The 16,982-nt window shown below is 40.4% G+C and overlaps 1 protein-coding gene across 1 annotated transcript; it reads left to right on the plus strand.

The window, feature by feature from the left end:
• The first annotated feature begins 1,791 nt into the window (after positions 1–1,791).
• LOC139142078 (dapdiamide synthesis protein DdaC-like) lies at positions 1,792–15,847 on the plus strand. The gene is made up of 4 exons (XM_070711873.1): positions 1,792–2,661; positions 12,598–12,783; positions 13,065–13,197; positions 14,689–15,847. Exons 1-4 carry the CDS (start codon positions 2,110–2,112, stop codon positions 14,985–14,987), a joined length of 1,170 nt encoding a protein of 389 aa, XP_070567974.1. The 5' UTR covers positions 1,792–2,109; the 3' UTR covers positions 14,988–15,847.
• The last annotated feature ends 1,135 nt before the right edge of the window (positions 15,848–16,982 follow it).

The following is a 16,982-nucleotide window of genomic DNA, read 5'->3' on the forward strand; positions in this document are numbered from 1 at the left end:
CCTGGCTTTAGCCAAAATAAATGTAGACTTTGTTTTAAAACACTGTCACTACTTGGTCAGAATTCCGTATATGGAAGAATTTTGCCCAATAGAAAATATCGAAACAAAGTGGCTCTACTACTACTCTCATAACAGGTCGACCATGGGAAAACTAGCAGTGCCTTATTGAAGTACGGCGAGGCTGCTTGTAGTTTGGAATTTTAAAAACCACCAGTTAGACTGTAACTGCAGATAAGTGATAATTTCAGAAGCTGGACAAAACTTTGGTGAGGGTGAAAGATAGTTTCTTTCACTTAATTTTTTTAGTATTTCCAAAAATGTTTTTGGGAAATCATGGCTTAGCCAGCAACAACATAACCGTAAATGCAGTATAGTGGTAAGCTCTGCCGTTAGCTCGGTCACGCAAATGCTTGCTTTTTACCCGATTACATTTTTGCAAATTTTGACACTATGACTTTTGACCTGGGTCAAAGGTCATATGTTCTAAAATGGGGTCCTAAAATAACGAGATTTTAGGTCTAAAATGGGCCCCGTGTTTTTTACGTGCGGCCGCACACCCCTACCACTCCTCAGACCAGGTACCCCCCTACCCCCCCCCCGGGGTTTTCTCTGTAGTGGGAAAATACAGATTTTCGTTAAAGCGCTCCATAGATTTTCAAGTTGTCCGTTCTATGCGTTCCTGACAAGTGTTATCATAGTCTGGAGGGAAAAAAATCAACATCTGTGGTGTGGTTTTTCGCGAATCCCCGATGTTATTTTTGAGCGAGGCCAGGGCAAGGTCCCCTTAAAAATTGCGTCGTTTTCGTTAACAAGTCTTTGACGACCTCAATTGGGTATTTTCTCCAAGACCAGACCTTCATTACTTTGTGTAACCAACTATTTTTGGTGTTCAAGGTCTAGTTACTGAAAAATCGCCGGCGAAACTTTGCTCTAAATCTGACTTCGCCACTCCCTATTCATACTTAGATGGCCGCCAGTTTACACGCACGTATACACTGACCGTAGACGTACCACTTCAGTTACAGGGTACGTGGGTATCTGTACGTAATGTCCCTCAATGCACAGTATCACGCGTGTCTGTGCAGCGTCTGTGGCTTCGCCGACACACATGCACGGTGTAGTATTTATACGGCAAAACAACGTCCGGGTTTACACGTCACTTTTAATCGACGATTAACCCTAACAATTTAAAAGAAATGTATACAGAATCTTTATACACGAGGTAATAAACAGTAAACTTCATGAAATCATTAAACATACCACCGGGTATCAAATACGTGGAGTTTGCTTAACGCTGGGATGAGGTCATCGCATAGTTACAAGTGCGTCGTTCGCGTTAACATAGTCCTACATTGTTCCAATTCATACAGAACGCGGGAAAACCAATCATGAATATGTATACAGAGTTTGAATGGGGTTCACAGCCTTTAACCCTTGTTTCTTAGCCAATCAATCTACAGATGCGTATCCCCCTATGTTTACGACGTTGCTATGAACCAGGCCACAATGCTACGGGGAAAATAAATGTCCGTTTCGCTTACTTTATTGCTATAAAACTGCACAAGCAAGGAACCTGGTGGTTCATTAGTCTTCTAAATGCGTATACATGATTTTTGTTTGTTTCAAAAGGAAGATTACGGATTAATAGAGCAAGAAATTTCAGGTGATCCGTATCCTAAGGTCGACAGGGCTGCCATGATGCTTCTCAAGGCTGCATCTCAAAGATAGGCTGTCCTTCATTATAATATCATTTGCATGCCTTGAATTTATGCAAATCTGGTACCCAGCTATCAGCGCGCAGCGTGGTCCTAGGGAAAAACATTTTCGATCGCGATGTGAGTCCTTGTTGCTCGCTCTGAAAATGTGCGGTTGTTCTTCAACATACATATGCTAGGGTTACGGTGATTTACAAAATAGATTTGAGATTGGTCAACATTCTTATCTTTCCCTGTGAACCAATGATCGTTATGACCTTTCTGAACTGTAGGGCAGTCCACATAATTGTTTCAAAGTTCATCTGAAACTCACATCTCACAGTAAGGATCTCTGGTGTTGGAAAGGGTCGCGAAAACTCTCTTTTGCCGAACGTCATCGCAAAACCGAGCGAGTATGTTATCATTGACGTTCGTCGCACCGAGAAGGCTTTGCCGATTTTTGCCGTTGATGCACGTGAATCAAACTGCATGGAGGTCTGTTGGGACCCAGCCCTGCGTTAACGGTTTTAGCATACGAACTCGATTGGACATACCGGCCCAGACTCGCGCTCGCATAGCAGGCCGAAAATGGCTGCCCGGTTCGACGTTCCCCGGCAACAAACTACCCGAACACCTTGCCAGCCCAAGGGAAAACATGCCAGCCGTTTATGAAGTCATCGAAGAGAAAGTGAAGGTCGAGGAGTGGTCATCCAGATGTCGAGAAATCATTGATGAAAAACTTCACGTCTACGGCACCATTCTCTTCAGAGGACTGCCGGTGGAAAATGCTGACGACTTCTCTCGTTTTTTCAAAAGGCTAGGATTCTCAAGTATGACGTACCAGGGCGGAGCAGGGGAGCGGACTGAAAAAGCTGACCAAGTCACGTCTGCAACTGACATCGACCCTCCTATATTCACGATAGAACCACACAATGAAATGGCATACGTTGATCACTATCCTTTAAAGGTGAGAATTTAAATAAGTGACGGGTATTGTTAATGCAACAACACGTTAAGTCTCGACACAGGAATTTTATCAAATGCCAGAATAACAACCTGAACAGCAAAATGGTGTGGTATAACATTTGTTCTATTCTGTGTCTGTTTTATTCAAAAACAGTATGAGTCATTAAATCACGGCCAATATTTGACCTTGCAATAACGTGCTTATAAGCATTCCGTTATGCAAATGTATTCCAGTCGTTCGATCACTTTAATTGGACTTATTGGCACCGTCTCGATAGCTTCTAGCAGATGGCTGGCTATAACTCATTTGTCTCACTGAATTATTCCCAAACAGCCAATCAGTTAAAGTATAGCCCAAAATCCAGACTGGCTTAATTTCTGTAAATGATGACAATCTAGCGATCAGATATAACCTTCAAAGCCGCTGTTCATTGCCACCTTGATAAGGGTCTCTATCGACCAGATAAGGGAGTCATCATTGTCAGGGGTCGCACTAGCGCTCGCCACATTCGCAAAATGCGACAGAAAGTGCTGGGTGGCGAATAAAACATCTTCCTGGTTCGCCACGCTCATGAAAGTGTGGCGAACTGGCCTCAAACTCAAAGACCCCGGTCAAATTCACGGTGGACGATGCGATACTATCAGGTGATGAAATCAATGTGACTATACTCTCGCTCTCAGCGCCACGTAAGTTTACGATACCCGACAGTGGTTGCATACTATGCGTTCTGTCCAGCTTGGGTACGCATTGCCAAACTCGGCAAGCCAAAGTTCTTTACCCTTTGAACCCAGTTTAGTACCATATAAGGACCAAAATGATGACATCATCCACTCTAGGTGTGAATAGAGAGTTCCAGTAATTTATGCGAACTTTCCGAGAAGGGGTCAGTGGTTTACGCATAGACCCTCGAGAGTCTATGGTTTACGTGAATCCCCGCTGCCGTGTACTCAATGAGAGCGAGAGTCGACAGACCTTATGATAGCTTTTCCGCAACTCAGACACAGAAGACGATTATATCATGTACAGCTATTGCTCTCTGAGTGATAGAAACGGTAGATTTTACCACTTTTTTCATAATATTCTATGGAAAAATCGAGCGATTTGCTAGCCAAGTTGACTGCGACTGAACGTTGCATTTGAGGCAGCATGGCCATCATTGAGTGTAGCTGAACGCTCCAGACGGTCCCCGTGGTTGAGGCTTTCTTTCAATGTGCATGATGAAGAAATTTGTAAGATTTCAGTTAAACTGAAGTGTATTCTGTTGATTTTCAAGTGACTTGCAATCGATAAGCTCATGCAGACTGTTGATATCATGGCCTTATCAAGACTGTAGCGAGAGAGCCATGACGGTCGACCTAGTTTGCTTAACGAATTTATGTGTTGTTACTGTTGACATCGTGACAGATATATCCTACGTCGCGTCGCATCTGACATGTGTCTGTTGCATCACCACAAGGTGACTGGAAACCGTATTTTGTGAGTTCGAAGCCAATTGAAAACACTGTATTTTTTAACTGAAATAAACCGGGCCTGAAACTTTTATCTTAATACTTTGTGGTTTCTTTCTATCTGAAGACTGCTTTTGGTATGCTTGTCAAAATACGTGATCCAACTTTGAAAACAGATTGGTTAACACAGTATGACTACGAGACACAATTAAATCAAGGCAAGTTATCGAAAGCGTATGTTGTACGTACATGAATCAAACTAATGTCAGTTGGTCCAAACAACAAATTTAATCAATAAAAAATTAGTTAACTGTTTTTGTCTTCAGCTCTTCATTCTATTATACTTGCAGTTCAAACGATGGGGAAAGGAAGCACTGTATTTGTGTGTAAGCTTATGTGTTGCACAATAGTTTACCTCTATTGGTTGTACTAATTCAGCTAATTGAATCATATGGGTTGCTAGGATTCCTTATCACAGAAAATGAACTGCAACAGTCTTTTTAAAGAAGTATAACAAGCAGTTGCGTTCAAAAATCCTTGTCTGAGAGGGGGGTAGGTAGGGGTGGATTGCATGTCAAGTCTATGGCACTTCAAACAAGATGATACCTTTAATATATTTGTTTTGTTTTTATTGTACAAAAGTTGTGTGTGGCTAACAAGATGTATGACCAATTCGCCACGCAAGGAATCTGTGGCTAACAACTTTAAAATCCTAGCGCTACCCCTGATTGTTTACGGTCTTGGGGTCGGAGGAATGTGAGGGGGTCACTCAAAAATTGAAAACTTCGAGGGGGTTACTCAAAATGTGGAGGATGGGGGTTTCTCAATTTTTGTGCGAAATAAATTGAAACACCCCTCAGATTGCACCATTCGACACATCAATTTCTCAAAATTTTCAAAGCGAGAACCCTCTCTCGAGCTCTCCCCCTTACAGTGTTCCAACAGTTTTACGAGTTAAAGGCAAAGTGAAAACACATCTTCAATTGCAGCTGACTGCATCATTGCACACATCAATTTCCCAAATATTTCACAGGATCTAGGACAAAACTGATCTGTTAACTGTGGGTTCATTCTACATATCATCACAGAATCATACATTTAAATTGACTTCAGTGCAATAAGCATTTTGACATTTAAAGGGACATTATTTGTATCTTTGGACTTTTTTTCATTTTTTCGATGACTGAAATCCCTGGTCAAATCAATAGGAGACCTAAATTGGGACTATGGACGGCTTCAAGGATATGTAAAACCACCTTCTTGCTGTTTACGGCAAGGTTCAATGTTGGTAAGGGCGTCCGCGCGATTTGAACCAACCGCCATTATTGAACCCAAGCACATGACCAATATTACTACGCATACGTCAACCATCAAAATACAGCTGGAACGTGAACGGCCTGTGACCTACACACCAACTTCAGCACAATGGATATCGAGAAGCACACGCGCATAAACAAATGCACGTCTCACAATCTACTGTCAAATAGTGAAACTAAGCAGGGCATTTGCTTGTAAGTTTGATCTTAGTATCGATGACACGGACTGTGAAACAAATAAAACAAAAAGACGCAATTGGGTCAATGGTACAACTAAAACGATGTCAGATTGCTGTGGTGATAGTGAAACAGGTACAGAGTGATGCATTTTCTGTGCATTTGATCGTTGGCAAATCTCCGTCAACTTTCAAGATTTTTAGGGCATTTTCTTGCCATTACGTTGGTTCGTTTTACAAACATGACATGATCACTTGTTGAACTTGGAAACATCGCACTCGGACTGAACAGTGCACGGTGTAGCATCGGTGACATCGTGACACCGCGCCGGGCGAGTGCTGTCATTGATGTACTGCTCGCGAGTGAAGTCACCTCTCGACACACAAGATCTGTTTGAATGTTGTTATTCTCTGTGCATTGTGTAATTATTTGTATCAGTTGAATCGCATTTTGAACCAAAAGTGAGTACATCGCAATGACAGTTGCCGAGACCCTATACGTCGCTTACGGCCTCCGTGTCTCCGACCCACTCCCAAAAGTGGGCTTTGCGTAAGTATTGAAGCACAGCTGAGCACATCGTGTACCTAAGCCCTGCTTATACTAGGTCTGTGTGTTCCCGGCGTTATAACGCTGTATAACGCCGGGAACACACATACCTGTACGCAGGGCTAATCGTGTACCCAGCCGAGGTGGGTGTGCTCAAAAACGAAACTCAATGCAAGCTTGGAATTAAAAATGGGTCGTTTTTGGTGGAGAAACTGCACGCCGGCGATTTTGCACAGCCCTGCCACGCAGACGGTAACATGATGTACGTGTCAGTCGCCAAAGTACATTGCTTCAATTTCATGATCACCTCGACAATAACGTGACTGTCTACCGAAGTTTATCCCTTCATTTTACTCTGTTTTCATATTTCTATGCCCACAGGCTTTGGGCAAGTCCACATATGCATATGGAGGAACAAACGAGACGAAAAAAAATCCGCCACTATAGGCCTTGTCGTCGACTTCTTGCAGCTTGTAGGCATTTGAAATGCCTATTACAAAATGTGCTCTCTAGCAGCAAAGAATAGTGTATCTAAGAGCAGGATTGGCCGTCAAGATCTCCATGAAAAACTGACCGTCAAAATGTAACTGAGCAAACGGCATCCGTAATAGGGAATCCCGAAACTGCAATACTGCGCTTTAGACTTTCACTTCGCGTGGTTTATTTTTTTTACACGCGGATGCTTACAGCGGCCCAGATAGCAGTTAGCAGTGTGGTCTGATCGCAGGTACTAGGTCAACCTTGCCAACTCTGAGGTTAAAAGTAGCCCACCATTAACCCCTGACCCAAGGTTTTTCTGTACAGTGTACGCAAACGGGATGGAAGTTGTCTATGGTCGACCGTTTTTTAGACATCTTTCAGTAAGTCGAACAACATTATCAACTGGTCGTTTGCAACAATATAAGGTCAAAAGATACAAATAATGTCCCTTTAAAGGCTGGCAGCTGGAGAAATGACACAAGAAGGTCACAGATTTTCCATTCCTGCATATTCTTTAGTCTCAATCTCGGGCAAACTGAGAACTGTTTTTCACAAAATGTATTGTCATTGTTTGGTTGTTGAATATTGTGACTCAAACAGTGATCATGCAACTTTGTAATTAAATACCCGTGTTCAATGTCATTTTCAAACAATTTTACCGAGTGCAAAACAAATTGAAACACCTCTCAGATTACGTCATTACACACATCAATTTCTCAAAATTTTCGATATGAGAGGGGGTAGCCCTTCTCGTGCCTTCTGCCCTTTGGGTGTTCTAACAGTTTCACTTTGTACAAAAATTAGAAACACCCCTAAGATTGCACCAGACTGCACCATTGCACACATCAATTTCTCAAAATTGTCCACGCAAGATAGGGGATAGCCCCCTGTGACACTTCCCCTCAGCCTCTCGCGTGTTCTCTCCCTGTACTTTCAAATTCTGCCCAGTCAGATATCCTAGTGAAAACCCTGTCATGATACCCAAATTAAACAATACTATATGGTTGGATACTGGTTATAGCGTGAGATTTCATATCGATATTTTGTTGTGACTTTGAATTTCATTTTGATAGTTTCACCTTTTTCATGAGATAACTGATGATAATCTAGTATGGTACATCAGGATTTTGAAAGGTCTTTACTATTACTGTATTTTGTAAATTCTACAAATACATGTATTGGTATTTCACCTTTCCAAGGAGGGTCACTCGAAATTTCTAACTTTTAGAAAGCCGGTTACTCAAAATTCATCATGGTTGGCAGGGGGTGGGTTACTCGAAATTTCGGAGTTTCCGATCAAATTCCTCTGACCTCCCCCAGGCCGTAAATAATGACGGCTCCCTAACTTAACTACCCTTATCAAAGAATCACGGGGGGGAGGGTCAATCGTTCAAGTACAATGGATTATGGACGTGTAAGTACACTCCCGACTGGCAACATGAATTGGGAGAATGCATGACAATTAATTTCGCCGCAATTTATCACCAGATTTAAGATTGAACTTTTAAAGGTATTTTCTTCCAGCCCATGTTCATATTTTCATTTTGGATATTTAATTTTATTGATTTTGGACTTCTCGCCGATTTGTTGTGTTAAGCCTTCCATTCTTTAAGCTGCTTTCGAGGTTCAGCCTTACACTTGCTCCGGTATACGACTATCCAGGCAACGCTGCGACCACCTGTGATATGGCCGCCAGCCTCGCATTTTATTTTTCGCTGATAGTTAAACCGATTCCATCTTTGGCATCTCTAATAAAAGAGGATATAGTTCGATGTGTAGTTGCTGATATTCTCCATCAAGAATAGCCCCCCTCTCTCCTAAGTTACGATGTAAGCTGAGAGCGTGGCATATAGAATACACCGTAACCAAGGAGAGGTCTCAGGCTACCCTTTCGCTGCTATGCTGTGGTGTCATAGTCATGTCATAGACGAACGCCCTTTCCTCCCACTAAAACAGGTGGTTCCCAAAGAAAGGTCTAACTCTATGTGGCACGGTTCTGTGTTGTAGTAAAAATACCAAAACTCCCAGCTTCCCTACAACGTCTCCTTAGGCCCCCTATGCTCCAGTCCGCATTCTAAACCCGGCCCAATGAGTGAACTTGCTCCTGGTTTGATTCCGTATTTAAGTTAAGTTTTATTAATGAATTAATGATAAAAATACTGTAAATATCCGACTTAAACAACTGTAGGGTGCATTCGGGAGGCGCAGCCGATAACATACACAGCCCTGCCACCTCAATGCGTGTATGGCACAAAAGGCCGTTTTGAAAGATCGGGGGACATTGTGTACAAGTACTTGCTTTATTACCTGACTGAGGAACAAAAGATGGCGAGGTCGAGACCCAGTTAAGCCAGAGTACAACATGTCAACCAATAATGCAACGTTACCCTGCTAAGTTGTATGATCAGAATGCTGTATAACATGAGACATTTTATATCCTATCATCAGAACTGCAAAATCAACTTTTATATTCATTCGTGTATTAAATCACACTACCGCAATCTGCCTTTTAAATACAAATAATTGTCACTAACGTCATAGAAATATACACTCCCTATAGAGATTGCAATATTTTGAAGATACGACTTTCTTTGACAGGATGCTTTTATCGATGGAGATTATAAAGGAAGTATGCAGAGTCAGTTATTTCAGCTGGTATCAGCACCTTACCATAGGCTTTGGCCTGTTTCTTTGGAAAGCCATGACTGACATAAGTGGTCTAATATCATGTTGTCCTAGGTATCAACCATATTGTCCTGGGCATTTAAAATATTGCCTTAGGCATGTTGTCCCGGACATTCAATATGCTGTCCTAGATATTTAATATGTTGTCCTTGGCATTTGATATGTTGTCCTAGGCACTGAATATGTTGTCATGGGCATTTAATATGTTGTCCCCGGCATTTGATATGTTGTCCTGTTCATTCCATATATTGTCCTAGTCATTTTACATGTTGTCCTGCGAATTCAATATATTGTCCTAGGCATTCGATATGTTGTCTTGGGCATTCAGTATGTTGTCCTAGGCATTTAATATGTTGTCCTGGGCATTCAATATATTGTCCTAGGCATTTTACATGTTGTCTTTGGCATTTGATATGTTGTCCTGCGAAATCAATATATTATCCTAGGCTTTTGATATGTTGCCCTGGGCATTCAATATATTGTCGTGGGCATTCAATATGTTGTCTTGGGTATTTTACATGTTGTCCTAGGCTTTTGATATGTTGTCCCGGGAATTCAATATATTGTCCTAGGCATTTTTAGCTCAGGTGTTCACACACGTGAGTTAATGTCATAGCGATGTCTGTCTGTCAGTGTGTGTGTGTGTGTGTGTGTGTGTGTGTGTGTGTGTATGTGTGTGTGTGGTGGTGGGTGTGTGTGTGTGTGTGTGATTGTGTCTGTCTGTCTGTCTGTCTGTCTGTCTGTCTGTCTGTCTGTCTATTTACATGATAACTCAAAAATGCCCGGACGAAATCAAGTCAGATTTGGTAGAGATGTACCACATGATGATGGCAAGAAGTGATTAGTTTTTTGTTAGTGTCGCTCGTACATTATTGAAGTTATTAAAGTGGCACTCACACTTGGTAGCATGTTTAAAGCACATTTTTTTAATGCCAACGGTCGATATTTGACGAGGCGACTGCGCTCGGATCGCGAGATATCGATAAAAACATGTCTTCAAAACAGTAAAAGTTTGAATTCCGGTGGCCCACCTAAATTCAGCTTCCGAACATCGAACGTTCGGCACTGGGGCCATTGTCAACTAAGCTATGGAGTACGAGTCTACGCTGACGCTGCTGTACGCCACAGTACCACTGGCGTCGGTGATCGGTCACGGCCTGTGGAAGAAAGCTGAGTCTTTGTAAGACTTTGCGTATAAACGAAAAACAATTTTTGCTGATTTCACCAGAATTGGCAAAGGTGACTAGCACAGTTACGTGCGGTTGATACATAGCGGCCGCCGCGTGATATGCATAGACGCATACCACGCGCGCATACCACGCGCGCGCGGCGTACTGTGTGGCAGACGACAAAATGTAGTCATCGGAGGCGGCTAATATTTGACATGTAAAAACTGATTTTTATATGGTATTGGTTAAAAATATAATACAACCGATTTAGAATAATTAAAACGACAAAAACTAAGGAGAAGTTTTTAAAAACTTACCTGAGGTAAAGGCATAATGCTGTATATAAAGTCTTTGCAGTGGGAAGTAAATTTATTGCGTCGTTCGAACTTACTGTAGACTCCCTAGAATATCGTCAATCAGCATGACAACAAACCTTCGGAGGATTTCGAGTCAAAATTAGAACGATCGTACAACTTCGGGATGTGAAAAATACGCTCGGGGAAATGACATGTTTTTATCGATATCTCATGATCCGCGCGCAGTCGCCAAGTCAAATATCGACCATTGGCATTAAAAAAAATGTTTTTTAAAAATGTTACAAGTGGGAGTGCCTCTTTAAGTATTATTTTTTTTTTTTTTTGGATATAATAGTTTCCTATGGAGACAGTGATGACAGTGGCGATATATATCAAGAAATACTTCACAAAATTTCACGAAATTTTTCACAGATGACAATCTCAGAACTTTTGATGATACTGTGAGTGTCATGTCAAATATATGCTCATTTGCATATTTAATTAACTTACCTCATTAGTGATATAACTCCGAAATTCCTCCATCAAATTTGATTATACCTGCTACAAATATTGATCTGATAGATATATAATTGTTCCATGGAGCATTTAGCAGTGTCAAGTTAATGAACAGCTCCTTTGCATATTAAATGAAGTTTTGTAATTAGTGATTTGAGTCCGAGAGTACTGTGTGAAAGTTGATGAAACCGGATACATATAATGATATGACAGATGTCTGATTGTTCTGTGAAGCATACTAATATGTAATGAACCTATTGTAAATCACTTAAGCAAATTCAATTCACATTTGGTATATGTTGTCTTAGGCATTTAATATGTTGTACCGCACACTTTACACACAGTTTGCACACTGGCGCACAACACGGCACGCTGGGTATAAAATGTGAATAACAAGCACTACTAAAGTCAAATTATGGTGAAAAAATAACTAGAAAATATGACTTGATTGTAGCAAGTTCACGAAGGCTTTCTCATATCACCAATCGCAAATGACTGACTGTGCACAGGATAAATGTTGTATGAACGTGGCCGATTAGAACAAGTCAAAATAAAGTCATGTAGTAAACGCTGTATTTTTCTGGGGATTTGTAATTTCCAATGTGTTCTAAGATTTCATTAATTAGTAATCAGCTGTTGCTGATGAGACAAGCCTCTGGCAGTGTGAAAAGAGTTTGTGTAGTGTTCATTATTTTTGTCTTTGAGAACCTGCGGCTCGTGAAGCAATATTTGGAACAAGTGGTTTACATTTAGGAACAGAGTAGATAATATATACTACAACTTTATCAACACCCAGCCCTACTTACAAATCTGCGTCGCTCGCCACTGTAATTGTAATTCTACCGGATAAACAGAGAAGTCTTTTGTTTTGCTTTGCTGTTCAGGTTGTTTTCAGGACAACATGGAAAATGTCTAGGAAAACATGTGAAATGCCTAGGACAATATATTGAATTCGAAAAACAACATATCAAATGTCTAGGACAACATGTAAAATGCCTAGAACAATATATTGAATGCCCAGGACAACATGAAAAATGCCTAGGACAACATATTGAATGCCCAGGACAACATATTGAATGCCCAGGACAATATATTGAATGCCCAGGACAACATACTGATTATTATTGAATAACTACGACAATATATTGAATTCGCAGGACAGCATATCAAATGCCTAGGACAACATGTGACATGCTTAGGACAATATATTAAATGCCCAGGACAATATGGTTAATGCGTAGAACAACATTATATTAGACGACTCAAGTTAGTCAAGGCTTTCCATATATTTCTTTATTGTTAGATATTCTTCTACTGCGATGTCCCTGCAAAACCTGGCGGAGGTGGCGAAACTGGAATCACCGACGTCAGGGATATTTTACCAAAACTTGATCCGAAGGTTGTTCAAAAATTCGACAAATTAGGGTTGAAATACTTTTACCACTCGGTTTCCAAGAACACTGAAGATGCTTTCATGAGTTGGCAAGGGGTGAGTATCGAATTCGCAAACGATTTTCGTGATTAACAGCAATAGCCATCCATTATCCAAATGTCACAGGTCAGAAGTCATAGTTCATGGTTACTGTTATACGGCAAACCTAGCAAAGCACAGAACAGCACAAGTCACGAAAAAGTACTGGTACACATAATACATTCAAATTCGTGAAAGAAAGATATATCTCAACACGCAAGAAACACATAGGTCGCCCTCCTGACCTAAAAGAGATAAGATTGATGAGAGAGGGTCTGAAAGTTGTTTTTTCTGTTCAGATGTTCAGAACCGAGGACAAAGCCGAAGTAGAACAGTATATGAAGGACCATAATTGTGAATATCAGTGGTTAGATAATGACGGTCTATCCTACTGGCGGTTTCTACCAGCATTTGTAAACCATCCAATCACAGGTACTGTAAAGAAAACCCGGTGAAAGCTTATGCGTATAAACCTTTATTAAAAGGTATCTAGATGAAAACATAGAGCACCCCTGGAAACTCTTTCTAGACCACCGCCTAAAATCTGTGGGTGGAAAGTACCTTTTCAAGTGTAACTTCGATTTTAACTCACTCAGCCTGCCCCTACCGAGATTCTACCAAGAAATGCTTGAATCCTGGTCGGCCTGCAATGTGGCGGTCAATGACTCTGAGATTGACATTACTTGTCAGACAATTTGGAACAACAGAAACGTTCTAATTGGAGGGAATTCTGTCTATAACCCAAAGCTAAGACAGAAAGGATTTGAATTAATATTTTATTTACTTACCGAGGAGGGGTATCTGTCATGGGAAAAGTTAGCCAACAAAAAACTCCAAGGGAACGAAGTTCTCCTTCTTTACGGAGCAATTAAATGTCTCAGAGTTAAGTGGCAAAAACCATTGCTGGTTGAGCCGGTGTTTAAAGATGAATACGAATATGTGTTTTTTAATTGTAACTTTCAACCCTCCCACAAAGTTACCAGGGAGAGCATCAGAAACGCAATTTACAGTAAAGAGGAATTAAGTCCAATTAATGAACGCTATTACGAAAGAGAATATGACTTAACTGGACCATGATCTCCCAATATAGCCTACCATTTAAGGTAGCCATAGACATAAAAACACGTGAATTCCAGTTCAAACTTCTTCATCATATTCTGTACACAAACTACGATCTATTCAGAAGAGGCATGGACCAATCACTGCTCTGCTCATTCTGCCACAACAGCAACGAGACACTAGATCATCTTTTCTACACCTGTAAATTCACTGAGACCTTCTGGAACGAGTTTCACACATTTTTCGAGGAATATCTGTTTGTTCACGAGACATAACTTAAATGAAGTGCTATTTTGTGTTGACGGTTACTCTGACATTTACAATCATTTGCTACTGTTAGCCAAAAGACACATCTATGCCATGAAAATGAAACAGAGTAAACCACACTTTGCAGCTTTTATGTTGCAAGTAAAATTAACTACCATCTAGAGTACGAAATAGCTTTGGAAAAAGACAAACTAGAGAGACACTGCAGCAAATGGATTTCAATTTTACACAAAATTGTACATAACTAAGCACTGTACTTCATTTTAATTTACGTTACTGTTACTAGAGAAAATGTTACCAATTAAACAACTTAAATACAAACAAGAAGAACAGGTAAGCTAGCCAATTGCAAGTGTTGTATGAGGGTACAAACATTCTCTGGATGCAAGCACACAGATTATTGGGGCTTCCATGTAGATACGGTTACAGCTATTTCATGTACCGCTGTCTTTTTGGCCAAGGACAAATATGTCGGTTCATGGACCATTTAGCCAAAGTTTCATTTTTATTTCATTTTGTCTTCTTGGGGTTTCAATCAACATACAATTTACCATGGATGTTCTCTCGGATGAAATTAAAGTTTTCTTTTTCTTGAAGGAGAGAGAGTGTGGTTTAACCAGGCGTCTTCTAGTAATGCATCGTATTATTACGATCATCCAGTGTGGGCCGGCAAGAATCTTCCCGACAACAGGTACCCATTTACGACTTACTATGGCGACGGCAGTGTCATCGAACCGGAAGTGTTGCGGCACATCCGGGATGTTCTTTGGCAGGAAACGGTTGGATTCCAGCTCCAGAAAGGCGACGTGTTGGCTTTCGATAACGTTTACGCTCAACACAGCAGACTTGGCTACGATTGTGAAAGAACACTGCTCGTTGCCATGACAAGTGATTAACAAATTGACAACAACATAGCTCACCGTGTTTCAAGTGGTTACTCGCCAAGTAGCCTTGGCAGCAATTGGTCGAAAATAATCCTAGCTATTAAAAATTATCATATGGCACCGCAGGAAAAAATCAAATAAACCCAAAATATCCTTTGAAATCAAACAGCTCAAATTACAATATAGAAGAAGACAAATATATTACGTACACTAACTCTTCACATGCGATCCTTTTTGGCTTTCTGTGAGGAAACCAAATTTAGCCGATTTCGTGTCTTAAACCAATTACAAATAACTATAGGAACCTAGCAATATCAACATTATTTTGCTTAATGGCGTGAAGGCGACCATGCTTGAGCATGGCATCCATTTACCTACGGTATTCGTCTTGATGAAACTTAATATGCACTGCTAGTGGTTTAAGCCCCCCCCCCCCCCCCCCCCGACTCAATCAATAACTGCATCTATAACGACTTATTTAAGTTTGAGAATAAGTTCATGATAATAATGCAAAACGTTGCAGCCTATAGTCAATGTACAATGCTTACGTGTTGGTTTTTTACCAATTGTGGGCCATATAATGATGTAACTTGTTGAATTCAAGGTTATGGGTTTAGATAATGCAATATTGTCGTAATTCCCTCTTATGTCCTTCAAACTATGTTACACATTCAACCTTTGATAGTTTTCGTGCAAGAACAAGTTTGATTCTTGTATGTTTTGAAAGAAAACACAAGAAGACGACAGTGGAAATTTTCCGGATGATGTCTTGATCACTGAAAGCAAGTAGAAAGGAGAGTATGCAAGTTAATGAGGTCTTCAATTATAAAATTACCTCATGGTGTATAATAAATACTTTCGCTCTATCTAAACACTTTTGGTACCGATCAAGACGTATTTGTCCCTGCTCTTCATTTAGGTCACAGAGCCAGCGTATTCATATATGGACCCAGTTTATAAATCATACTTCCTTTGATCTATATGTCCATTGTGCTGTGTACATCGTCCTCAATTTCTTGTGTTTGCGAAATTTCATACGGTCGTGACTGAGTTATTAGTTTCGAGATCGGGATTTCAGCCTTTCCCTCCATCACGACGTATGAGGCATCCCTGATTTGACCATTCTTGTTTAAGTTCTCTACACCTCTGTACGCTTGCAGTCTAACTGTCCATGCATCTTGAATTAATTTATAACATTATGTTTTATAAGACCAAATTACATAACCATCGATAATTTTTGTGGAAAAGTGATCGGTTAGATTAAATGATGAAAGACAATCCTGCAGAAGTTACATAAATGTTCTTTTAAAGGCAATGCCATGGTACATAGAATAAAAAATACTTGAAATGCCCGGTATTTAGGAGCAAATGCAACAATGCGTTTTATAATATGCATAAATGAGGCTGTATTGCTTGTTTGTCTTTAGGAACCTGCCAGAACCTGTCAAATATTGCCGGCAATATCAATACGTAATGAAATAATATGTATTTGTCCGCCAACAACAAACAATGCACACAACTACTTTTATTTAATAAGCATATCGAAACTATTAGAACGCGGAAATAATACTTCAAACCATTTCTTTAAAATGTATTGTCATGCAAAATAGCACGCAATACAAAATCCAAATAGGCAAAGGCCTCTACTCCCTTCGATTGAATATAAACGCGTTCCTTTCAGTAGTAATGTAATCATTCAATAACTACCAATAGATTATATAGAAATTGGTAAGCGTTCTGATATGACTACAAGTCAAGCAATGCGATACGATCCATCTTAAGTTGTTTGTAAAATGGTCAATCCAACTTTCGAGACTGGATCTGGAAGCTAATGGTGCCAGTATCTTTGGCGAGGTCTCGCCAAAATATCACAACGTAACTCTTTAAATAGTGATTGTTACATTTTATGAGGCCACGTTCTTCAAGGGCATTGCCAGTGCGGAATTCCACTGCTTTAGGTTTTTAAGGTAGTATGCACCTCGAAAGTGAAAGACTTAAACTTTTGCT

Source organism: Ptychodera flava, chromosome 10 (genome assembly GCF_041260155.1).
Source record: "Ptychodera flava strain L36383 chromosome 10, AS_Pfla_20210202, whole genome shotgun sequence".
Classification (NCBI taxonomy): Eukaryota; Metazoa; Hemichordata; class Enteropneusta; family Ptychoderidae; genus Ptychodera; species Ptychodera flava.

What these genes read in the sequence shown, in the direction of transcription:
- LOC139142078 (XM_070711873.1), top strand. Translation starts at nt 2,110, where the DNA reads ATGTTATCATTGACGTTCGTCGCACCGAGAAGGCTTTGCCGATTTTTG. An exon ending in TTGATCACTATCCTTTAAAG is followed by an intron (nt 2,662 to 12,597) that starts GTGAGAATTTAA and finishes CTTTATTGTTAG; the next exon opens with ATATTCTTCTACTGCGATGT. An exon ending in CTTTCATGAGTTGGCAAGGG is followed by an intron (nt 12,784 to 13,064) that starts GTGAGTATCGAA and finishes TTTTCTGTTCAG; the next exon opens with ATGTTCAGAACCGAGGACAA.